Raw genomic sequence first — 26,553 nt, forward strand, 5'->3', positions numbered from 1 at the left:
TCTGGAGAATAAAGGAGGAGCCTTAATCAAATGGAAATACCCTTTGGTGTTCATAACAGCCTGGCACTGGCGATGAGTTCTCTGCTGAGCTTTGTAGATGAGAGTCAGGAGTTCAGTGGAGTATTGTCAACTGCATCAGCTGGGGATTTATAAAGGAATATATATGGCCAAAGGATTCTCCTTCAGGGCTTCAGCTGCTCAGGAAATGTGCAGCCCTATGGAATACAAAGCATAGAAATGTTCAGAAACTCCTAAGTTTTGTTCAAATGGGAAAGAAAAATATTTCAAGGTTAGCTGAACTGTGCTTTTTTCTGGATATTTCTGGAAGAATGGCATATAATATCAAAATAAGCTCTATAATGATGACCATTAGAAAAGTGTGGATCAAATGGTTAAGCTGTTTTGCCGTTGTTTACAAATCTCTGGCCTTCTTTTTTATTATCTGAATAATGCTTCTGCAATCCTGTAACCCAGAGAAAAATCCCTGCCCATGGTAAGAAGGCTGAGGAAATCCCATTGTTCTGAACAATTTTAAATTAGTTTGGATGGAGGGGAAAAAAGCAAATTCAGGCAAAACAAGAATAGTTCTCAGCAGAACTTGCTCTGTGTTTCCTCTCACCTGACTTAAACCAGAAGTACATTTTAAAAATAAGCTTCTATTAATTGCAGAATCTTTATGTTTTTCTGGGGGGTTCAGATGGTTTTAAAAAGATGTGAGATGAGTCTGAGAAGTTACTATGAAGAGATTTTTTAGCAGGTGGTTCATCCTGTGGGCTATCAGGGGTTGGATAATCCTGCTCTCCTCTTCCCTTGGCCTTGTGGTTTTGTTTTCAAGCAATTCTTTAGTTTTAAGTATATGTTCTACTTAAATCTACCTCTGTTTTAAATCTACTTTTTTTTTAGCATTCACAGTACAATTTATTTTGTATTAAGTTACCTGAAAGCCTCACTCGTGCCCATAAATAAAATAAATTAAAACAGAATCCAAGTTTTAGCTCTGCTTCCTGGCAGTTACTCACCACAGTGAATGCAATGTAATTAATTACTCAGTTTCTTAAGAGACTTGTAATGCTGGATATCTTGATACAGCGGAACTGGAAAAGCAATATTTGAATTTCTGTCATTATTGCTGGAATTCTCTCTATAAAAAATCCATACTACAATTATTTACACTGTTTAGCCATGGCCAAGGGGTGATTGCAGATCTGTGGATTTACAGATAGCAATCCTTTCATCATCCAGTTGTGTGTTTCACAGGCACAGGGTTTGGAGGCTGTGATAGTTGCCATGGCACCACATGTGTACCAGGAAGATTGTCAGGAAAGGTGATTTATGTTCACAAGAAACTGAATTTTTAAAAAAGCGATCAAAGGTGAGTGGTACATTTTAAACTGTGTTCCTTAGAAATCGAATCTTTTTTCTTTTTGGAGTGAGGCCAAAGTTGTGATTCTCCATGCCAAAAAAAAAAAAAAAAAATGCTGATGTGGAGATGGAATGGCTTGGGCATGGTCCTGGGGTGCTGCTTTAACAGCCCTGCCCTGGACACTCTCACAGCCATTCCAGGTAAAACTGGATTGCACGAGGGATAAATGAAGATTGCTAATAGCTCTCCTCAAAAATTCACAGAATACCCATTTTATTGGTGTGGCCGCTCGCCCAGCAGTTACAAATCACACTTTTGATTTCCATCCTGTCCGTGTGGCTTCACCTGAGTGGTTTTGGGAAGGAGTCAGTGCTCATTTCCTGGAGGAGGATGGGCAGAGCCAGCTCTTCATCCTCAGCTTTGCCCTTTCTGGGCTGAGTGGAGGCAGCTGGAAGTGCCCCCAGCCCTGACATTCATTCCCTGCTGGAAGGAGGAGGCTGGGCCAGCCTGGGATGTGCCAGCCTGGGATGTGCCAGCCTGGGATGTGCCAGCCTGGGATGTGCCACCCTGGGATTTGCCAGCCTGGGATGTGCCAGCCTGGGACTTGCCAGCAGGGAAAGATGAAATCCAAACCCAGGGCCAGGGGCTGCACAGAGCCAGAGGCAGCAGGGAGCCTCCTCCTTGCCCTAAACACCAACTTTTCCTCTTGAAGTTTGCATTCGTTCTTCCTTCCAATTAAGGGAGGTGACCACTTAATTCCAGCTAATTAGGGAGTTTTTTTGGTCTATTCTCCACTGTACATGCCAGATCAGCACCTTACCTTTGCTGTGAACTCTCATGGATTAATTGTTCCTGCTGCACAGTTTAATTACTTCTGTTCAACTCTTATTTACTTTTGACTTCTAATTGACTTTAGGAGTGCCTTTATTTGTATTGTGTAATTCATTAAGGAGAAACTGGTGTGATTTTTTTGTGATTTTTTTTTTGTGTGTTTTTTTTTTTTTTTTCCCAGTAAAAATGACAAAATACCAACAGGAAACTTTGCTATTATATGGGTAAACTTGTTTTCTAAGAGATTATAAAGTGGAGGGCTTAAAATATTTTTATATGTAGGCCAAAGGCTTTTGTACTCACAATTTTCTAATTTTTCTGAGTTGCTGATTCTCAGTTCTAGTTAGTAGTTTTCCTTTTTTTTTTTTTTTTTCACGCTATTTGATCAGGATCTGTTTTCTGATCATCTGGCAAGACTTTCATTTTGAAAAGAGGCTTCTACCTGTGAAGATTGAGATAAAAAGCCTCAAAACAGGAGTCCTGAAGATGCAAAAATCATGAAGGCAGAGGTGAATGCAGCTCTAGCAAATGTTCTCTAAGTGTGACATCATGCTTGATCTTTGGATTTCATTTTCTGAAAGTCCTCTGGGTGCTCACTTTATTGTCCCTATGGCATTATAATGATGCAAAGTTTATTTTGTCTCTAATAAATATATTATTAATCCATCAATAATAAAAGATTACTGTATAGCCTTTTCTAATTTTAACTTGCTATCTTTAGTTGTGAAGTGGAAAGATTGGTTGGTTTTTTTTCCCTTTTATTCAATTTCTTCTCTGCCTACAACTATTTTCTCATTCAGTTTAACACTCAATTTATGCAGTGTCCATCTCCTGCCCTGAAGAGCAAGAGTCTTCTACTTAATAAGAAATACTTATTGGCACATAGCTTTAATTCATAAAGAGAATATTTCCCTGAGAGAGTAATTGGTTTGGGATTTTTTTTTTTTTTTCTGCTTACCAAAGGAGCTTATCAAGTTCTTGTACAGAATCCTTAATATTGTTGTTTTTCTTCCTTGAATGTGAATAAGTGCTACAGTCTGGAGGAAAACTGACTCCTAACTTATCTCTCTTTCTTGAAATCAAAAAAAAAAAAAAAAAGGCTTTCACAAATTGTGAGTTATAACTCTTTTCAGGGAAAAACCCAAAAATCTATATTGTTGAGTCCTGTAAACAAGATGATCCCTGTGACTGCAAACTGTGTTGGTTCAAAGGCAGCCGGGTCCCCTTGGCCCTTTAGAGAGCAAGTCAGCTTAGAACAACATCTAATAATGCAATAGAGTTAGAGGTCAAATTTGTTGGGTTTACAGTGAGAAAATATTTTAAAGGCTGATGTGCTGATGGTCTGTCAACATTAGGAGTGAAGTGGGAATCAGGTAGACTGGGTATTTGTCTAATTAGCAGTGACCTGTATTAAAGCAGAGCTGCCTGAATTAAATTAGTTATTGCTCATCTGGTACTAACTTTCTTTATATCTGAGAATCTGGCAAATCTCATCTAGAATGCTAATTCTATCCTTCTGTCTTTTCCTCTGAGGTATCTTTTCATTTAATAATGGGTTCCTTCATAATTTTTAAATTTAGAACAGAGCCTGCTTTTTTTTTTTTTTGGGGGGGGTGGGGGTATCTTTAAATTTCTGCACTGTAATATGTAAATAGTTCTTTTGAGGGGAAGCAGGAGGAGAGGTGGGTGCTTCAGGTAGTACCAGATCTGTTGCCTTCAAACATAAGAATAAAATATTGAGTAGCAAGGTAACATCTGAAAACTTCTCTGTGCCAGAAGATTTTAAAAATTAATCTCCAGCATTTAGTATCCTCGTGTTTTAAACCTAAACATCTCTTCTGGGGAGTTCTGTGCTGCCACTGTCCATCCCTCTTCTCTCTCTCGGGGTTAATAACTTCCCTTTGTTTGGATAAATCTGAGTTTCCTTGAGCTGCTGACCACCCAAAGTTTGAGCAGCTTTAGGCTCAGCTTTGAAGAAAGTTGAGGCAGTGCAGAGTGACTGCTGTTCATGTGAACTCTGCCAAGATGCCTTGATAAACTGGCAAGGAAATTAATATACAAGGGTAGAAGGGATTACAGACAGAGATAGAAGGATTAGACTGTGCACTAGCAGCAAGACTTGCTGTAAAACTGTTGCTTCAGGCTTTTGTTTATTATTTGGAGAAGTTCTATTTAAATGCAGATTAGATTTTCTACCTAGAAGTACAACTTGGTCTTTGTTTAGAAACTCCACAAAGGAGAATGAACACAGGGCTCTTGTTTTCATTTCTTGGTGAACTTTGACAGCCACGTTGCTTATCCCGTTATCTGGATTAGATATGCAAGCTCTGCATGCAGGAGTTTGAGCAGTTTGTTTGGAGACCCGGGTTTAATTAATCAGTGCAAGATTACCAAATTGCCTTGGGATGAAAAACTGCGCCTGAGAAGTTGTAATTGGCTGCTGACTAAACAGAAGGGCCCAGCTCTGCACTGGTTTGGGAGAGGGAGAGGAGGGCAGAGGCAGCAGGGAAAAAAGGCAAAGAAGAAGAAACAATCAGTGAATTAGACAAGTAGATTTTGTGACCTGAAATCTGTTTGTACTCTGTAATCAATCACCTTGTGAAATGACATTTTGTCTTCCTTAGAAGTAAAAATGAAATTAAAATGGTGCTTTAGCAGTGCTGATGGGTTTATCAAAAAGTAGTCTGAAAAGTCTTACCTTTAAGTAGACTCCTAAATACTCAAAAATTATTCTTTTGCATATTGCAAAAAGATTTTCCTTTTATTTTTCACAAAAATATCAGTAAATTGTAGCTAAGGAAATATCCCAATCACTTCCCATGGGTTTATTTTTATTCCTTTATCCATTCTTCTTCCATCTTGTCAGCACCTCTCCAGAAATCCTTACTGGTCTTCTCGAAATTATGACAAATTGATAATTAACATAAATAAGACAACTTTTTGTTAATCATCTCATTTTTCTGTACAAAAAGAAAGCAACCCACATGCCATACTAAAAACATTGATTTCAAGGCATATTTTAATTTCTTCCTATTTTTTTTCTCCCCAGCATAATTTGTGGCTTTTCCACCAAGCTTCAGGACAGAAAATCCACCCAATGATTGGCAGGAGCTGTCACTGGGATTCATGTACAGAAGCAGAACTAAAATATGTTTCAGGACTTGAGATTTTGACCCAATTTTAGAAAAGCATGGGTAGTTTGAATTGTTTTATATATATATACATTTATTTATTTATTTATCTAGAAATATAATGATGATTCTTGGTTTTGGTCTCATATATCAGATGGCAGCCAGATTTGGCTGACTGGAAATCAAGAGTGTGCTCTGAGCAGATTTATTTCACCAGCCATAGAACATGTTCAGTAATTTTATATTGATCATTTAGCATGGAAATAACAAGTCACTGTAATGCATTTAATGGGCTGCTATATGGTCATGGTGAACCATTTGGCAAGGTAATATTTTAGTATTATCAGGTTCATAAAAGCTTGTCTTTTGAGAATGTAATGAACATTTCCCCATGTATTATCCAGCTTTGTTATGAAGTGGAGAAAATATGAAGACCAAGTCTTTGCTTAAAGGAGGTTGAAACTTTTTGCCTCATGCCATTTTAGGTGCCCTGTGGCTTTTTTACTCCTGTCTTTATTTCTTTTTGATGGACAAGCTAAAACAGTGACTAAAATGAAAAAATAAAAAACACCATTATTCTTCAGAAGATAAAGAATCCTGGACCAATATTTTACAAGGAGTAACATATTCTTGAGAGCTCCCACACTCCATTCAAAGTATCACAGCTATTTAAAAATCTGAATTTATACCAATTTTTTCCGTGCTGCCCCTTCAGAGAGCCAATTGTTTTCCTTCATCCATTTTTTGGCAATATGATAAACTGTGCATAAAATAAGTCAGAAAAAAAAAATATCTATGATGAACAATGCGTGTCTGGTGAGTGAGAGAATTTGCCATATAAGTCAGAGGAGAAAGCACTGAGTCCAGAGTGAGCAGTATAGGATTGTCACATTCTGGTATCGTGCAGAGCCGGGGGATGGACTGAAAGGTAATTGCTAGAACAGCTTATTTTCCTTTAATGCATCATTTCACAGTCACTTGTACTCTTAAGCTCTATCAGATATTTATGTTCTTTTTTGAGAGTTTCTTGTAACACCCTATGAATGCAGCAATTACCAGCTTTGATTTGAATATGTGCTTTAATCTGTGTGCTCTGGCCAATCTTTATTTAATACTTATTTTCATTTTTTGGCACCTTTTAATTACCTTTTCAGGCAGGTTGGCAGGACCAGCAAATCGTATGAGCTCCAACTTTAGTTGTGTTTTAGTTAAGAACATTTTGTAACAGTTTTTTGGGGTTTTTTTTTGTGCTGGAGAGAGAAGCCTGCATTCAGGATGCTCACTGTGAGCTGTGGAGCTTCTGAAGTAACTGTACCTAAAAATCTTTGGACAAATGGCCTTTCTAGTGGGTACTTGGAGTCCAAATTAGAAAAATGCAGTTTGCTGAGCTGCCTTCTGGGGTGGCCAGCCCCTTGTTACTTGTGAAGATGGAACCTCATAATGAAAAGCCTGGCATTAAAACCTGATGGACCAGAACTCCTTTGGAGTGCACCTTGCTTTCCCCTCTTCCCTTTTCTCTTTCATGAAAGGCTAGATATTAATATCTGCTTTTTTCCCCCCTTTTTTCTCTGGAAGATGAGAATATGACCATTCACTTCAGAGCTCTTATTCTTCACGTTGTCACAAGTACAGGGGCCAAGTGCAAAGCTCTTTTGTTGGGAGTTGGACATTTCTTCTTCTCCTCCTGCTTTGGAGCTGCCCTCAAGCCCATTTACACACTCTGCTACACAATTATATTGATCTAATCTCTACTCTCATGAAATGCCAAGCTCTAATCCATTTTCATGTGCTTCTTAGTTCCTCTGAAAGGTCTGCCTTGTGAAAAGGGGTGCGAGCTCGTCCAGGGAAATTTGAGTAACGTGGCAAAGACATTTGAAAAGTCATCATTTAGGAGGTGCAAGTACATTTGTTTGTAATTTACAAATTATGAAAGCTATTTTCTAGATGAATATACTTATGAGAGTTTTAAACAATTGTACAACTTTAAAGTACCCAAAAATTCCAGTTCAACAGCAGATTTGTGTCCTGCTCTCCTTGTTGCTAAATGGTGATGTTGGTTCCAGTTGCATTATGAGCCAGGAGGTTTTTATTACATGACTTAAGGTTTTTTTCCAAGCATTGCTGAAAAGTTTTAGCATTTGATGCACCAAAAACAGCACAGAGAAAACACAGAGCAGTTTGAAATACCTCTGGTGCCACGAAGTTTGCAATGTAGCAGGGAGTTAGACGTAGTCCATTTTCTCCTCGAAGTTGTTTTGCAAATCCAAAATCACTAATCCTGATAGAATCAGCACTGTGTGAATCATCAGAATATAAAATATTACTGGGTTTAAGTGACTGCCCTGAGCTCCCTGTTGCTGTGGAGCCCAGGGAATTCTGAGCTTTCTGCCATCTTCATGATAACCTTTTGTAAAGTCACTTTTCCACAGATGATGATGGTGTTGGACAGACTTGCTGCTCTCAAAAGTATTTCCTGCTTTCTTCTGCACGTGTCCCATTCTGCAGATTCTTTACTTCTTTTCTGCCAAGGTCAGGACTAAATTGTGAGATGAAATTTCTTGTTGGGACTCAGTTGTTTGTTAGTTCTTGTTTCTGTCACAGTCTCACAAACCCTGAGATCTACAGCTCTTCACTAACAAACTAAAAATGGAGCCCCATCTCTCTCTCTCTACAAGGCCTTTTAAGGATAAACTGTCCAATTAAGAAATTACACCTCAATTATTTTTACTTTTAACCCAATAACCAACCACCCGTGGCCCACAATGGGGACTTTTTATCCAATTACACAAAACCACCCAAACCCATGGAGAAGAAGGTGAAGAAGAAGGAGAAGGAGAAGGAGAAGGAGGAGGAGGAGGAGGAGAAGGAGAAGGAGAAGGAGAAGGAGAAGGAGAAGGAGAAGGAGAAGGAGAAGGAGAAGGAGAAGGAGAAGGAGAAGGAGAAGGAGAAGGAGAAGGAGAAGGAGAAGGAGGAGGAGAAGGAGAAGGAGGAGGAGAAGGAGGAGGAGGAGAAGAAGAAGAAGAAAGAGAAGAAGAAGGACCAGCCTCCACTCTAAAACCTCCATCTTCCTTTATATCTATTACTATCTATTTATATCTAAAACCTTAAACTCTAATTTTTCTACCATGTGGTATCACACACTTCTATTCAAACTCCACACCCACAATCCCAGTTCTGTCAATTTTGGAATCCTTCTCCACGGCCTCAGATCCAATGCAGTGTTCTCCTGGGGGGTCAGCACGGAAAGTCTGACAACCACTCATCAGCCAGGGGTAATAACAGCACAGTGCTGAGAAACACTGGTGGAGGTGCACATGTCTCATTGCATAAGGGCCAGTCTATTTTAACTTACATAAAAATAATGAGATTTTACAGTGGGAACAGTTGTAACTACAGTCCAGTCCATTTTAAAAATGAATTAAAGTTTGATTCCGAGAAGCACTTTGAGGAATTTCTAGAATTGGTTTACCACGTAAAATTTTATGAAATCGTTACATTTTATTGCGTTACAGTTAGTGCTAAATTTTAAGATAGATCTTTTGGAAAGTTTCGGCACCGTAAGAAATCATCAAAGCACATAAAATTCTCTGATTCTTAGTGGTTTATTAAAATAATGAGCTCTTCATCATGAGAAGACCATTTTAAGTGTATTCATGTCTTTTTTATGTTCTATTTGGTTAGATTTAGTAAGGAAAATGAGAGACAGCTCTTTAGTATTCCTATATTTTGTTGTACATTTTGAAATGGGCAACACAGGTCTTTGGTGGAGGGGGAAAACTGAATATTTGCTAAAATGTTTTGTCATTTGGGTTTCTTTGAATGCCAAGGACATCATCCCCTTCTCCAATAAGTATGGTTTGAAAATATCATATCATATCATATCATGTCATATCATATCATATCATATCATATCATATCATATCATTAATATATAATATCCAGTGCTCAAGAATGTAAAAATCTGGTTTGAGCTATCTCAAGTTGGGCACCCAGAAATAATGGAATAATGGAGGCTGCATAATTTTTGGTCAATTTTTTAATTCCTCAGTTTCCCAGATGCAAATGGCCTCAATAAAGCAAATAATGCAGGTGGGGTATATTCATGTTCATGAAGCTTTTGATTGTGCTGTGAAAACAACAGAGTACATGAGGAAATGAATAAATCTGCATTCAACAGGAGGCTTTGAAAGTATTAATTAAAAAGGTGTATGGCCACATGCTGATTAGAGTAGATAAAGAGAAATATTGAATAACTATTTACTCTCTGAATTGGGCCCAAGGGTCCTATGAGAAAAATAGTATATGATAATTTAATTAAAGTTTGCATCAAAACACATTTCCACAAGGGAGCTGAATGAATGCTGCAGAGTTGGCACTTTGTAACTCTCCAGTGCTTCCCTGGGAAATGTTGGATCCCTTTCAGCACAGAGGTTCTTCACTGGGACAGCAGGTACTGATCAGACACTTGCCATATTCACCTCACCGAAGGCCTTAGATTCAAGGCATTCATAGAACAAATAAGTATTTGGATCAGAAAAAAACCCAGATATTGATAGCAGCACATTTGGAAGCACATTTCAATTGGGTTCTGGAATATGATAGAAGAAAGGGGGGAAAGGGAGCTGGGATGTTCTGAAGGAGCCATCCAGATGAGCCTACATATTTACAAACACTTGGGCACTGATATTTATTATTATATCAGTATATACGATCCTCTGTAAAATATCTAGGCAGAGCTGAGTGAGTTTTTTATTTCCTGGACAGGTCTGGACTTCTCACTGTTTTGTTTTTTTTTTTTTTCCCTCTTTTTCCCTGGAGAAATTTGGTTACTCAAGTCCTGAAGCTACATATTTACTCAGTGTAACAAGAGCAGGAGCAGGGAAAGGGCTCTGGTGTGTACAGAATTAGGAGACAAGTCCATGAAGGGATGGATAAATGGAGTCACAGTGTGATAGAGAAGGGGCATGTCCACTCCACACTCCAGTGGAGGAGGGAATTCTCCCTGTGCTGAACCTGGGGACAAAACAATAACTGGCTGGAATAATAATAGTTAAAATGTTGACTATGATGCCGTTATCAATTGCTCATTTCAAGTGTTTCTGGGCTTTACAATAAATCTCCAAGCCCCTGTTACAATCACAGTGGTGCCACATTCACAACAGCATCTCGCTGCTTTCCAATTCCCCTGGATAATGGACCTATAGCTACAAAATGTGTTTGATTTTTCCTATTGTAACAGCACCCAAAACACGTTATAAATGCTGTTATATCCAGTTGCTTCTGTAATTCAGGTGATGTACAGATACATAGCAAGTGTGGTGTAACAGAGGAGTAGATCTCCCCACGCCTACAGCTCTCATGGGGATAATGACAGCAGACAGCAAGTTAAACAAATCAGTGTTGCACTGTGCAGCACTCAGCGAGGCCCTGGGTGTGCTGATGAGCAGCCTGTGGCCCCAGAGCCCCAGGACCATTTCTGCAGAGCTCTGAGTGTCCCTGGCACTCCCTGTGCCCCTCTGTCCCCAGCTGTGGGTGTGCAAACCAGGGCCAGCAGAGCCCTAATGATTAATTCTGCCTCAGGACAGCACAGAGGGTAAGAGAAAGGTAAGAGAAAGGGGTAAGAGAAAGGACCTGTGAGTGGGAAAATGAGAAAAATATCGTCAGAAACATCCCTATTTGGGGAGCTGGAGTCAGGGGTTTATTGCTTGTTTGTTTTCCCCCCAAGAGTTTCATGTCCTTTTCTGCAGAACTTCTGCCATCATTCCTGTTTCATCTCCCAGCATTCCAACAGCCCAGTCGGTGGGAGGCTTTTTCCCAGCCATAATAAATTATTCTCTGTCAGAATCTAAATCTGCCTTTTCAAGTCTGATCATTTGTGATGAATTTATTCTGTTAACATGGGCTTGAATAGAAGCAATAGAGGATAATAAATTAACTTTGAGCATATTAATGACATCTCTAGACTATGGGTGAATTAAGGAATAAATAGATGAAATAGGTTCAATAACAGGCTGGTGAACACTTAGTCAGCAATTGACTGGTAGCTTTTCATTTAAGTCCTTTTATATCCTATGGTTAATTAAAAAACTTAGAAAGATTTAAAGCAGCCCTTTGGAGCACAGACTGAGCTCAAACTCCTCCTGCCATCCACAGGAACTGTAGGAAAGGTGGTTGTGAAATGCAGTTTGCTGAAGCTCAAGGAAATCAGCTTCAGGAATTCAGGTTTGGGCCCTCTCAAAAAGAAATCTGTGCCAAAATTGGTGACAGCTTTCTATATTGCATCTGCCAGAGCAGCACTTAGCCCAGACTTAAAATATCCTTTCTGTAGAACTTAAGAAAAAAAAATAAACATAAATGATGGGATTTTGTGGGTTTGTCTTATGAATTTGGGATTAGGTTAGTTCAAGAACTTTCACTCCCAGCAACAACTGCTGGGATTTACTTGGTTACCTTCAATGTGTGTCTGCCCTGGCCAGGATTTCAAAACTGGTTTGAAACTTAGACTTTCAGAAGAGCTGGATGCTGGATGCTGAGCTTTAGTGACTTTGTGAGAACTGATTTTTCTTAAATCTGAACCTGAGGGAGCCTCTGTCCTATGCAGTAGAGAAATGGCTGATTGAGGCTCATGTACTAAAGGAGGTGACAAGTTCTCTGACAAGTCTGATTGCTAGTTTTTAACCTTGTTAAATAATATATGTTAAGGCTTTTATTAGCATTGGCATACTCATGCCAAAGCTTATCAAACAGGACTGAACATTACATTTTTTGCAAAGACAGCTATGGTTCAATATATAAAAATATGAATATAAGGAGAGCTGAGTCAAAACTTGACACCTCCTCTCCGAAATTTGAAGGTCAATAAATTTATATCTCTCCCAGAATCCTTACACAGACACACATAGGCAGTGTGTGATTATAAGAAGGTGTTTATATAATTGAGTTTATGAAAGCATAATTTAAAGGTCAACCAATGTGTTTATTTCCATTTTAAAACACTTCCATCTTTGAAGTAATGACGTTTAATTTCATGAACAATTGGATACCTTGTGAAGTTTAACTTAATACCCCCACAGTTTTATATTTGTTATGCTCCAACTAATTAATAATAATAATAATAATAATAATAATAATAATAATAATAGTAACCACTACCCTGTTTTCTAGCATCGTAGTGCTGATGGTTGCAGCCACAGAACCTTTCCTGACAGCTGCTGCAAAGGGCTGACAAGATGCTGTCAGCAGCTGCTCAGATTCCATTCTCTTGGCTGATCTTACTGACACTAAAATCTTCCAGAATAATCACAGCTATCACTGTTTCCTAACAATGTCTTCTTAAAATTATCCATGCTACGAGAAAATGTTCTGTAAAGAATTGTGTCGAGTGTTGATCTGGCCTAAATTATTCCCATCACTTGTCAGTTGTCCAGGGGCTGATAGACTCATCTGTTTAAAAACAAAAAACTTACACATTTAGTAATCCTTCTAGCTAAAATTCCAGTATTTTTATATTTTAATTGAAAATTAGTTTGAAGAATATATATATAATATATATTTTTTATATATTTTATATATGATATATATTTTTATATATGTATGTATAATATGTATTTGTCATAGATCTATATGCTAAAAAATGTAATAGTTGGAGAAGGCTCATCTGATTGAGATGAGGAACTTCCAGTCACAGAGCAAAGCTTCAGTGGAGCACCTGGTAACAAGGGAATGCTCAAGAGCTGGTGACTGTGACAGTATTGCCTCATCAGGATGCTGCCCAAATTTCTGGTGGTGCCAGCAATGCCTGTAAAGGCCCAATTAGGAAGTTGGAGCCTTCTCAGTCTGTGATTTTGGACTCTCAGGTAAATGATGGAAGCTGTAGATTTCAGGAATCCTTTTTCTTGTTCAAGTGCCTGCTCGGAATGAGGCTCTGAGCTAATGTGCAAAGATTGCTCCAAATCACTCAGAGCCACACTCCAATGCCTGACTGGAGCACAATGAAGTTTGGATTATGCTGTTTTAAATTATCACCCATTTGAAGTCATTTTCTTTATAAAACAAGATTAAAATGACTGTAATTCAAAACATTTTACCTCAAATTGATGTGAAAATTGTAGTGTTCATATTATTTCCATTTTTCAATTTGACAAAACATTTCATTCTACATACAAGCTTTTCTGTGTTGTCACTATCTTAACAGTGAAAATATGAATTTTACTTTGTGCACTTGACTCTTTTCTGATGTGTCTTATTTCTTAACACTACTTATTTAAGTTTTTTGAAAGCATGTCTTTCTATAAATTTTTGTAGTACCTGGGGAAAATACAGACAGATTTAGGAGGTTTGCTTACCTCCTCTCTAACCCACACAGTAGCAGTTTATAACTTCATATTGTTAAGTTTGTTCTCTGGTCCTCATACATGCCTGATGGTTCGATAATTACTGAAGAATAAGCAAAGCAAGGAAGAAATTTAAGCTCTAGCTTAATGGAGTTGAAACTCAGATTATTTACCTGAAACTTCCTTTAATTTGCTTTCATAGTAATGCCACAGAAGAAATTTCTCTGCATGAATTTTTCCTCAAAGTTTCATGTCTCTGAATAGAATCATTTAGGGAAAGAATACTTTTTTCCTTAGAAGTTTATTTCATAGACAGGGAGTATTATCAGTAATACTTTTTAAAAATCCAGTAAATTCTGAGTAACTGAGTTCCCCATATAAAAGGGTATTTGTGTTATCTAAGACAGAGTACTTCTTGCAGAGTTCTTGAGGAAGCAAAGAACACAACAACACTGAAAAGCATTGGAAAATTAAGTGACTTGCAGAAGTCCTTGTCTAAACTATTGCCAGTGAGATTTACAACTGCAAAGTTCCCGGCCTAAAAATGCAATTGCATTTATTTTTTAAGTCACACTGTGCTCGACCATAAGTGCCACAGAATGCCAAACCTTATCACTTAAAGTAATAGCAAGGCACATGTCAGCTCTCCGACCCTCAAACTCTGCAGAAGGGCTATTTCTGTGTGCTCAATCTGCAGAGGATAATTCATTCCTTACTAGGGGGTATGATTTCAAGAGCTGAAAGCTTTAACTAGTACATATGTATAGGGTAGATTTAAAGTGATTATGGAAATGTCACCGCAGGACAATGAATTATTAGCAGGCCCTCATATGTTGTATGCTGTCCCCTTATGTTTGCTGATAATTAAAAAGCAGATTGGGATGTCATGGTGAGAATGAGTGCAAAATGTCCCTTTTATCATTTGCAATAAATATGAAATAGTGGTCTTGCTGTATCCTTCAGTGATTGTTCTATTTGTGTTGGTGACAAATGACATCTTTCTCCTTGTAATGTGCCTGCAGGGTTAAATGACTTTATTATTATTAATGAGTCATTGCTCCAGCTGCCCAGAAATACAAGGAGTAGGAAACATAAGAGATTTAGACCTAAGTAATTACAAATGTAATTATTACCTTTCAAACTTCATTTTTAGAGCAATCACAAGGTTGTTAATCAAACATGGCCCTTTCCATGTGTTCACACTTTTTGGAGCCTTTGTCAAAGGGATGAGTAGCTCCGTAGGTCCACTGAGGGTTGTCGGTGGCAGATTGACAAAGTGGTCTTGACAGAAAACTGCTGTGAAAAATTGGATGGAAGCTGCTGTGTAGCCATCAAGGAGGATGTGCTTGAGAGGCTTCTCCAAGAGGAAAACCCTCCTGAGCTGCAGCCATATGGACAAGAGTGTCCTCTTGGGAAGGGGGAACATTGGAGTGTTCCTCCTCCAGCCTGTCCTTCCTCAAGGTTGTTGGTTGTCATGAAGGGATCTAAAAAACACAACAGAGCCAGCATGCTGCTTTAGGGGAATTAAAAACCATGGCCTCTTACCCTGAAATATTTATCCTAATCACTCATAATTAGGGGTTTTAAAGTTTTGAGGTGGTGCATAAGGTTTATTCTCCTGCAGTAGTGGCAAGGGCGTTGCAGGGAATTCAGAAAAGGGGAATAGCTGTGATTATTGTTAGGCCATGTTGCAGATGCCATGGAATATAAGCAGTGCTGTTTCCCAGAATCAGAACCTGAACTGATACTTATTGTGGAATGCAAAATCTGAGGGACAGCTTTGGAGAAATGAGAACATTTCCATTCAATAATGCCATTTCTTCATAATATGAAGGATCCTCATATTTTAAGGAATAAACAAAAATTAATTTAATTGAGAAAATGGGAGCTACCAGTTACCACAATTTATACCCCTAAATGTAATGTGAATCAACACAGTCACAAAGCATTTGAATTTTGGAACTACGTTCTTGATGGGAAAATTGTTTTGTTAAAAACCCCTCAGCAAGCTTTATTTATATATTCAGTTAGAATGAATTAATATTGTTGATAGCCCACTAAATTGTAATAGCTATCAGCACTCAAAAAAAGGATAATGTGTTACATAGATATCAACATAGGTAATTATTGTCAAAATGTTTAGAAGTATTTGAAAATAAATAGCCAGGGTATCCATAATGGAAAAAAAATTGCTAATATTCTAATAAAGTAATATAGTTTGTTTGTTTTTTTTCCCTTGAATTACAATTGGAGTCACCACAAAAGATACAGAATATTTTTAGACTGTTGTAGGCTTGTTTTGGTTGCTGCTCTAGTGGTCTTTGACTTTAAATTTATGTTTGTGTATATCTGATGAAAACAGAATTCAGAACAACTTTTACTGGCTATCTCTTAAGTTACCACAGGAGATATTTGTTTAGTAGCTCACTGAGCATTTGGGCATTTTATGACTCCCTCTTGAAAATGAATGTTTCATTTAAGTGTCTGAACTGTGACCAATTGCCCACAGTTGTTCAATTACTTCATTTAAAAGATTTTTTTTAGCATTCTACTTTCCATCAAACTTTTGTTTATTTTTTTACTGTAAAACCAATAAAAATTGCCAATAAAAATTGCCAATAAAAAGGAAGGCAGAGCCCCATTTGGCATGGAGATACACCCAGAGTCTGAAGTGCACAGAGGCTGCAAGCACAGACATTTGAGGGGTTTTTCCCTTGAAGGAGCTGCTGTGTGTGAACAGAACTGAGCAGGAATTTCTGCTCATCCCCATCCTCCTCACCCAGCCCCTGAGCTCTGCTGAGCCCCCAGCTCCTTGGCACAAGTGCTGCAATCTGGGATTAGCTGGGATAAAGGAATACTGAGATGTTCATGTGGGTCCTTTATCAAGGGTTGGTGCTACTGACCCTGTCCTACCCCGAAACTCTCTTCCCTCATCTCTTCCTGACACTCACCCCATCTCCAAGCCCAGGTCTTTGTTCTGATGTATCAGAATTTTTGATTGATGTATCTGATTTTTTTTTATTACACAGCCTAAGCTTAGGAAATATTTTTTTTTCTATTTCCACACCAAAGTGAATTTATGTAGATTGCATGGTGATTCTTAGTTCTGTTTATGAATCTTCACTCTTTTGGGATATTTGGTGAATTTCAGTAAAATCAATAAGCTGCCTTTCCTTCATGGACACACATAATTTTATTTGAAACTTAAATCTCAAAAACTTATATATATATATATATAAAATAATCTGTGTAAATGGTTCCTCTGAAAATTGACAGCTGAAGCTCTTTTTTATTCAGCATATTTTTGCAGGATGCTGTGTTTATTACAGGAATTTTACATCAGTAGCAGAGATTAATATGTATCACTTAAAATGCATAATCTTTGCAGGTATGGGGGGAAAAAAATGCTAATTTCACTCTTTACTATGTTTCCAGGTCGAAGGTTATTGCTGGAGGATAAACCATTTCTCACTGTGTAGTTTCACCTTGTTTAATTGATTTGAATTTGAATTTATATTCCATGTTAAATAATGAACCATGTATTAATAATTAAGAAGGTTCAGTACAAATGGGAAGCAGTTAATTAAATATTAAATAAAGCACATTGTATTAGCCAGTATTGTAATCAATATATTAGATTTTAGGTTATCCATTTTAGATGGTCATTTTACTTTACTAGTTATAGTTAAAATTCTCATTGAAAACTCAATATACACTTTATAGGCCAGGAAACATGCAGCCTTTGCAAATGACCATTTTTTTTCCATAAATATCAGCAAAACATGGACATAAAAGATGAATTCAATTGAACTGTTAGAGCAATAAGGGTCGCTGCCATGTATTCTGTCACAGCCATGTTCATTAAGCTGAAAAAAAAGAGTTTGCAGGAGGTCTGGGGGCTTGGTTTTGTTGTGGTTTTTTTTTTTTTTTTTTTCTTCTTTTTGTGTGAAATCTCTTTCTGTGGAAAACAATAATTTTTGAAGCTGAACTTTTCACAGGAGCATTGCCTTTAGACCATATCTTGGGTAAGATTGAGGTTCTAGTCAGAATAACAATGAGGTAAGCAAATGAAAGATTAATGTGCTTTATTTGGGGGCTATTGTTTGTGAGGGAAAGATTCACTTCCCAAGAGTAGTTAGCAAGACAGGAATTACCAGAGGCTGACTCTCTTGCCCTGACACTTCCTCCATTTCCCCTCTCCTTCACCAACTTTCTTTGGCCATCTTTAATAATGTTTGCTTGACTTGTTGAATTCAGGTGCAAAATCCTCAAACCTCATCCTATCGCTTGGATTTCATGAGAAGTATTTTTTTCTGATTAAATTCAAATTAAAACCACGGCTGTTCGGATATAAACTGTGTTCACTGGAATGGAAGCAGAGCTGATTCTTGCAAGCTGCCCAGCACAATCTGGCAAGCCTAGGTAGCACAGGTAGATGTGATTTCCCTCATGCCTGTTGATTCCTCAGTCAGAACATCTGGAGGATCAATCTTCCTCTGATTTCTCACAAGCAAAGCAAGCTCTGTACACGCAGCTGAAAATTAGAGAGTGGTGTGTCCTACTTGTTCTTTGAACAAAAAGGTTCCAAGGCTAGAATTTAAGTAACTCTTTTAGGTTTTTAATTTACTGAGACATATACAGGAAATAAAATATTCATAAGGAGCTCCTCCCAAAGGCATTTTATTATTAAACCAAAAAGCTAGAGTATATTATAGCAGCACTCATTTAGGTTTTCTACATCCAAGCGTCTTCCTCCTGACCTTATTAAAGTAACCCAGTTTACACTAACTACTATTCCCCCCTCCCTTTTTTATTGTTAATGACATTTCTGTTCTCCTCATATGGTGGAGACCTCTAAATGATGTTACTCAAGTGGCCACTTTTGGTCACCAGGGTAATTCCGGACGATAATTTCCCCACATTACACTTGAATTCCTGCTTAGATTTAGTACCACATTTAGCAAAATACACATGGGCACAACGTGATGTGGGGGCCTGACCTAGTCCTTAGGAACTTGTGGCTGAGAGGAGGAGTTGGGGTTGTCATTTCCATCACTCTGGTGGGTTCCTGCTGAGCCGAGAGCGCTGGAGGTGCACTGGGAGCTGCTTAACACGAAACGCTCCAGTAAACGAGAGGCACTTCTGGATGCTGACAGAACAGTGTTGGCACTGCAAGCCATGTATTCATATATGTGCTGTGTTGTGAAAATATGAAAAATAGCTCAGCAATGGCATAATTATGGGCAATTTGCTTAATTGCCTGCTAATTGTTGCTTGCTTTATTATGAAACAAGAGTGCTCTAAATGTAACACTGGATGGTTTGCATCCAAAATGTGTCAGATTCAAAACTGGCTTTTCATTAAGACTTCAGCTACATGGCTTTAAGATTCAAGCACTCTGTATTCTGTGGTTTAAGGTTTTTCTCCTTTTTTTTTTTTTCTTTTTAAATTGGTTTGGAAATTTTCCTTGTACTGTTTCTATGCCCCTAAACTTGCATTGGTATAGTACAGTCTGGTGGTTTCTGAACTTCTAATGAATCTGAGTACTTTGCTAATGAATGCATTTACAAATATCTTTTTATCATTGCTACACATGTAAGTGAAATTGGAGATCTTTTAAGGCTTCTCCAGGAGCTCATGTTCTGGATTGCCCAACCCTTAGAGAAGCACATCTTCCTTTCAGCTCATGCATTTGGATTTTTTTCTTTTAAGGGATATGTACAATTTGGAAAGTCTGGCCTTTTGGAAGAGCTACTCCCTTCTTTTTCAACCAGTATATCCAGATATGAGCAGAGGATTAGACCAAAAGTCCTTTCCAGCCTAATCTCTGTGATTCTGTACTGCAAGCAATGACTTCCATGGCAGAGTGAGGAAAGAACAATCTCTCTCGATGTTCTTTCAGTAGTACATGTCTCTTTTAAGGCTGGAGGGAAAGGTTAGAAAAGAAAGTGTGTTGTCTATACACCAGCTATGTGCTTCAATGATCTTACAGGTCTTTTCCAACCAAAATGATTCCATAATTGTAACTTTTTCAACATTCTGAGACTGCTGGTAACATACTCATACCAACAACCTGTCTTGCTTTGCGAATTTTCCATGAGAAAATTCCAGTCTTAAAACTGGAACATGTTATTAAGCTGGAAATGCCAAAGTATTGTGCCACATTTTGTAGACTGAGAAGGAGAGTAGCACTGTCAAGATCTTTGGTTTTCGTCTCCAAAGAGCAAAGGGAGAATCAACATTTTTACTTAGTACTTCTAAAGTCCCACTCAGACTTTATAACCATAGGAAGTCTCTGGTCAAAACAAACAAACATACCCTTTTTTAGGTATTTTTTGTATCTGTTTTTATTGAAGGATAGCTATCTGACAAGGTTGAAATTGCACATTTTCTTGAGTGAATGTAAATATTCTTGAGAACTGTTTTGAGCTATAAATGATGAGACTGTGGATCAATGCAGAAAGTATTTTAACTGTTGTGCTTTTAGTTATATTTGGCAGTTCTGATCTAAACATTTCTTAAGAGCTGGCAGACACTTTCTTTAAAAATGTTTTTAGTTCTGCAGACGATTAAAAAAAAAAAAAAGCATTCCTAAAACAACCTGGAGTTCAAATCAAAGTGGTAAACTCACATGTGCATGAGTGTGATCTATTATATGAATTAAAATTTCTCTTTTGTATTATTTTATGTCATGTTTGAAGAGTCTCCCTGTAGTATGGAAAAAATATCTAAAATTGAGGGTTTATAACTCAGTGAAATAAGAAATTAGTAAGACTGCTAAGAGTTCAATGGAATACACTCTTTATTCATAATATGTGGGGAATATGCAAACTCCTATTTCCATTTATAAACCTGTCATGTCATGTGTGAGAAGATGGTACCAGACACTGAATTTCACTTGCAAGAGCCATCATTTCTTCTGAAAATATTCAGAGACAGCTGGAACTTTCTCTTCCTTGATGGGTAGAGGCAGGTGTCAGAGGTGTTTCCTTCCCCTGATTACTTATCACACTACGCAGAATAATCACCTGCACTACTACTTTGGAATGAGAGGGAAACTTTCAGAATATTTGATTGTCACCCACATTTAAAATGACTTGCAAAGAAACAAAATAGCAGGAATCTTAGAGAGTAGCAGCCAGAAGGTGCCGTGGTCAATTTGCAGAGCCTCTGATACAGAACCACTTGAACACTGAGCTTCACATCTCCCACAAGTGTGGCTGGAATGATATGTAAGGAAAATACAGAATGAGTTTCACAAAAAGGAAATCTAGTTCATGGCCTGGAAGAGCAGGCAAAAAAAAAAAAAAAAAAAGTAATGCTGGGAGAATATTAATGCAGAAAATTTCCTTCAGTTTGTTCTAGCTTGAGTTATTTTCCAAGAGTCTTTGCTTAGTGGGTGAGGAAATTTGTTTGTTTGTTTGACTTAGAAAAGGGTTTTTCAAAGTTAAGAAAAACTGTATATTTTACATGGTATTAACCATAAGCACTGATGAAAAGCATACTCTGACAACAGTATTGAAATGAGATTGAAAGAGAGATTATGACTTCTACAAAGATGTTTCTTCTAAACAATTCTGCATTATCAGACTTTTGTATAAAAAGACCCCCAACTTTAAACTAAAATAATTTGTATTCATATTTTAGGATTGTGTCCAGGATAATTATAAAGCTTTGGGGTTTTCATTCTTGTGTTTTTGGTTTTTTTTGGTTTTTTTTTTTTTGTTTTTTTTTTTTTTTTTTTTTTTTTGTTTTTTTTTTTTTTTTGTTTGTTTTTTTTTTGTTTTTTTTTTTGTTTTTTTTGATAAAACTAAAACTCAGATTAAAATATCTCTTTCTTAATAGAATAAGCAAGACTGTAACTTTAACAATACTCTTATTCTTAACATGATAACACGTTCCAAGTCTCCAGGTAGTCTGGCAACACGTGGCACAAAATTACTGTCCTGATCTTTGAAATGGCGGGGAGACTGTTTTACATGTGACCTTTTTTCTTCCACAATTGCCTTGGCCAATATTAAATGTTAAAATTTTATTGTCAAATGCTTCCTTTTGCTACTTTAGCTTTGTGTAATCTCTCATTGTAGTTTGAGAAAAATGGTACAGTAGAGCTCTTGTTAACCACTTGCTGTGAAGAGCTCAAAACAAATAAGTATTATTTCCCAATAAATGTGTTTCACATTTTAACTGAATAGCATTTTAAGGGTTTTTTCTAATTAATGCAAAAAAGATCCATTTCTCTACAAAATGGGGATAACTCCACATTCTGTCAAGGTTGTACCTGGTTTCAGTGGATTGCCTTCATGAGAATAGAAGCAAACCTGGATAATTAAAGAGCTTAAAAGACTTGTATATACTTAAATTTATGTCTCTAATAGCAGATAGTAGGACACAGAAAGATTAGACTAATCTACCACTAGAAACTTTTTTTTTTTTGCAGTAACTATTGCCTCTACTGAATTATTTCCATATTTATGTCACCAGCTGCCCATCAAAACTGGATTAGTATTGCAACAGCAAGGTACCAAAGCTTTGTCAGGATTAAACTGAAAAATACTTAGGCAAAAAGACTGAGGACATGTTGAAATGCCAGCAATACACCAAAATAACATTTATAAACAATCACTCCTCTAACTGACACGTACAGCATCCTGAAGGAGAAATAATAAAGAACAGAGCATTCATGATATAACAAGCAACCAGCTGTCTTCTTAAACATGGTAGATTTAAAAAAAAATGTATCCTGGTTTGGACAGCAACATTATGTATTTCAATGCCTGAAGGAAAAACTTAATTCCTTTGTATTGAGATGTAACATAGAAACAAGTGTTTGTGCTCTGCAGCTTTACAAAGATTTCAACATGCAAAATATTTGTTAAAACAGAAATGCAGCATCTGTTTAAACATAAAGCTCAGAGGGTGGGAGGCTCCTACTCAGCACTCTCACTGCTATAAGTAATTTTAGTGGCATTCCTTCTCCAGTGCTTAGGAGCCAGAATCCCATTTTAAATGCTATTTTCATTAAGACAGGTATTAAAAATATGCATGTATCTTTAATTGGGAAGTTTTGTGAAGAAAACACAAGGAAATATCCAATCAGATCTTCTTCTGCACTTCTGATGTGTTTAACCATGTACACATGAAGAGAATATAAAATTAACACTTGCAATATTACAACTATTTTGAGGAAGCATGTGTAGAAATTTAGTTCCATTCATTTTTAATTTGCCTACCATGGTAAAGCCCCAATTTAAATGCAACAGATCAAGAATATTTATGTATTACAAATGAACATCTTTCAGATTTAGTAGTATACTTTGCCTTTGAACAAATTAAAATTTCTGTAATCCTTTTTCAAGGGCACAAACCTTGCATCTACTGAAGAAATCTGGTTTGATTACTAGCAAAATATAGAGGTTACATCTGCTTTTGCTACTTCTCTTTGATTTGTCAAGGTGACCAGTATCGAATGCATGGAGAAATCAATTCTTTTTAAAATAGCTGTTATGCTCTTTCATTCTTATAACTCTTGAGTGCATCCTTGAGGCCAATGGACCATCTTTGGCTAGTGCCCAATTTAGGGGTTTTTGCCTTAAGCAAAGGAAAACAACAAAAAATCCAGTTTTAAAGGAATATTAGAAAAACCAAAGTTCTTTTCTTTCAACTAGTTCTATGCAAATATCTAGAGTAATGCCATTAATTTTTTATAAATATTTTAGCTTTATTACAGAAATTAAAATTGCAAGGAGTGAAAATATTGTTTTAGGTGAGTGACTGGTCCAGAGGACATGGTCAAGTTGTGCCAGAGGAGGTTTAGACTGGACATTAGGAAAAAATTTCTTCACTGAAGAGGTCAGCAAGCATTGGAAGGGGCTGCTCAGGGAGGTGGTGGATTCACCATCCTGGCAGTTCAAAAAGCGTGTGGATGTGGCACTTGGAGGTTTTCTTAGTGGTGAATGGGGTGGTGCTGGGTTAATGGTTTAACTCACTGGTCTTAGAATTGCTTTCCAATCTGAGCAGTTGTATGATTCTAGAAAATCGAGTGTATAAGGGTTTTTTATAAACATTTAATGATGGTGTGAACTGTGACAACACTGTGGGCCCCAACATCTGAATCTGCACTGAAGCTCTACACCTGGAGGCTTTTCCCTCCCAAAATGTGGCCATCATTGTCGGATGGGGATTGCTTTGCTGAGGAGGCCTTTTCCTCCTAAAATGTGTCCATCATTCTAGAATGGGGATTGCTTTGTTGAGGAGGCCTTTTCACTCCCAAAATGTGTCCATCATTGTAGGATGGGGATTGCTTTGTTGAGGAGGCCTTTTCCTCCCAAAATGTGGCCATCATTCTTGGATGGGGATTGCTTTGTTGAGGAGGCCTTTTCCTCCCAAAATGTGGCCATCATTGTAGGATGGGGATTGCTTTGTTGAGGAGGCCTTTTCCTCCCAAAATGTGGCCATCATTGTCGGATGGGGATTGCTTTGTTGAGGAGGCCTTTTACTCCCAAAATGTGGCCATCATTCTAGGATGGGGATTGCTTTGTTGAGGAGGCCTTTTCCTCCCAAAATGTGGCCATCATTCTAGGACGGGGATTGCTTTGTTGACCTTGATTCCCTCTGGGCGTCTGTCCTCACACCCCTGACAGTGTCCTGTGTTTTTCCACCCTCCCAGCTATCGAAGTGAACCTGCAGAAAGCTCTGGCTGAAGCCTCTGAGAACTGCACGCAGGAGTGCCTCATCCTCGGCCACTCCGACAACTGCTGGATGCCGCCGGCCCTGACGCAGTTCCAGCAGCCCAACACCTCCTTGCCATCGTTTGGCTTCCAGCAAGGCTGGGGCCGAGGAGCCAGACCCGAGGGACGTCACACTCTCGGGAGGCCCCTGCCAAAGGACGACAGTGACAAAGGCCAGGGAGGGCCCAGGCCCCAGTTCTACAACACCTGCGAAAGACATTGCGCCGGCGAGGATCCCGTCAAGGTCATCCCCCTGGCAAACTTCGCCGCGTCCCACCCGGCGCCGGGGGCTGGCGGCAGCGGCACGTTTATACACGAGCACCAGCTGTAGATGCAAATCTGACAAATCCCGAATTCCAGGCTTTAAGTGTGACTGTGTATAGTCACGGCCTAGCGCCGCTCCTCGGGCGCGTACAAACTCGTTAGGCTTGTGAATATTTGTGTATATAGAATCCTAAAGCTGAAGCAGAAAATCTAAATCCTTAGGACCTGGTTGAAAGGTGTTCACTGTAGTTCTTGGTAAAATCCAGAAAATGGGGAAGAGAACCCACAACCCAGAAACAATGGAAGAAGAACAAAATCCTGTTCATTTTCTTACATGGGCCATGTAGTGCAAATATCTGCCAGCAGTTCTTTCTCCCTTTGAAGGCAATTCCTTAGTACAGTTTGGGGAATATTGCAGTCTAAAAAAATAGCTTACTCAAATTTTTCTTTGTTGTTATAATTTATAGCATATTCAAAGATTTCAACTTCCATTTGCTTAGCATTAGAGATCAAGTGAGCAATTTCTCATTTGATTGCTTGACATAATAGAATTAATAAGATCCTAAAATCTAATTCTTCAGAAGGATGGTATATCTTCCCACCAAAATTTATCTTTTCTGTAATTAAGAAGAGGAATGTACATGACAACTGATTTTTATTTTAATTTCTATTGGCTCAATGTACAGGTACTTATTATCTGAAAGAATGCAATAGATGAAATAGAAAGCTTTCAGCTAGGCTTTTCTGTGTGAAATAAATGTGACAATGAGAGGATATCCAAGATCAAAAATGGAAACAAATAGCAAACAACTTTTTTTAATTTCCAAGATTTTACTTTCTATAATAATTCAAGGAACAATATTATTCCAATTATGTTTTTTTTAAGCCATAAGTCTATTCCTCTCTCTCTTTTTTTTTTTTTTTCTTTTTTCCATTTTGCAGAGCTTGCTTGGCTACTGTTCCTGTTAGTTGAAAATTCCCTGGGCACTGCTGAAAACAGTAGGGAGTGGGGTATTTTTTTTGGCTGATGTGATGTTGTGGCAGCAAGCTACCAGTGTTTTAAAGAATATTTAATAGTGATGTGTACGGCTTTTTTTTTACAGCTATATTCACCTATTGTAAGTATCCAGTAAAAGTTTAACTATCATATTAGTTACTTCATCACAAACCTGTTAGATTAAGAAGTACTTGTCATTGTGGATTAGTTGTTAGAGAATGACTGATAGTGCTCAGCAAAGAAAGAAGGACCTAGGTAATGGAAGTTGGATAAATATAAAGAACCCCCAATCATATTATTTGAAAAACTCTCAAGGTGATTCTCTTTAAAGAGGAAGGATTTTTTTTTTAATGTTCTGTGTACTGGAGAATATATTCTCTTGGTAAATTCCACAGTGGATGAAAAGGAGATTCCTTTCTTAGTTGAAAAAACCATATTTTCTCTAGTATTTCCTTCTAGTACTTTGTTGGTCCTTAGCCATTTCATCATTTGCAGTATGTACATACCAAGAAATTTTTCCTTTAAGAAAATGCATAACTTTTTTGTTTTATTGCTACATTAAGTGAGACAATCGAAGCTGTATGGAGGGGAAAAACAGTGTGTGAATATTTCCTATGGGTAGAACTCTATGTAGGCTTCATAATGTAACTTAAACCTGTAATTTATAAACAAAACTGTGTGTAAAAATGCTGTAATATTATCTGCTTGTAAAATTTACAGAAGTTCAAGTTGTTGAGGGTTTCCAATGAATGCTAAAAGAGCTTCTCTTATGTGCCCAGCAGGTATAAGTAGCTTTATATATCGCTGTCCCCACTGTAAATCTAGTCAAACACATTTAGATTTTATGTGCAAAATAAAAATAAAAAAAAATAGCTTCACTTTTAACCTACTGATAGGGTTTAAT

At 37.7% G+C, this 26,553-nt stretch overlaps 1 protein-coding gene across 1 annotated transcript in view; it reads left to right on the forward strand.

Annotated features, from left to right (window-relative positions):
- PCDH11X (protocadherin 11 X-linked) overlaps positions 1 to 24,878 on the forward strand; it is a 383,656-nt gene extending 358,778 nt beyond the window's left edge. Inside the window, exon 8 of the mRNA XM_053990341.1 lies at positions 24,328 to 24,878. Coding sequence (XP_053846316.1) covers positions 24,328 to 24,719 — 392 coding nt within the window. The 3' untranslated portion in view covers positions 24,720 to 24,878. The remainder of the gene's footprint in view (positions 1 to 24,327) is intronic.
- Positions 24,879 to 26,553: the final 1,675 nt, after the last annotated feature.

Source organism: Vidua macroura, chromosome 14 (assembly GCF_024509145.1).
Source record: "Vidua macroura isolate BioBank_ID:100142 chromosome 14, ASM2450914v1, whole genome shotgun sequence".
Lineage (NCBI taxonomy): Eukaryota > Metazoa > Chordata > Aves > Passeriformes > Viduidae > Vidua > Vidua macroura.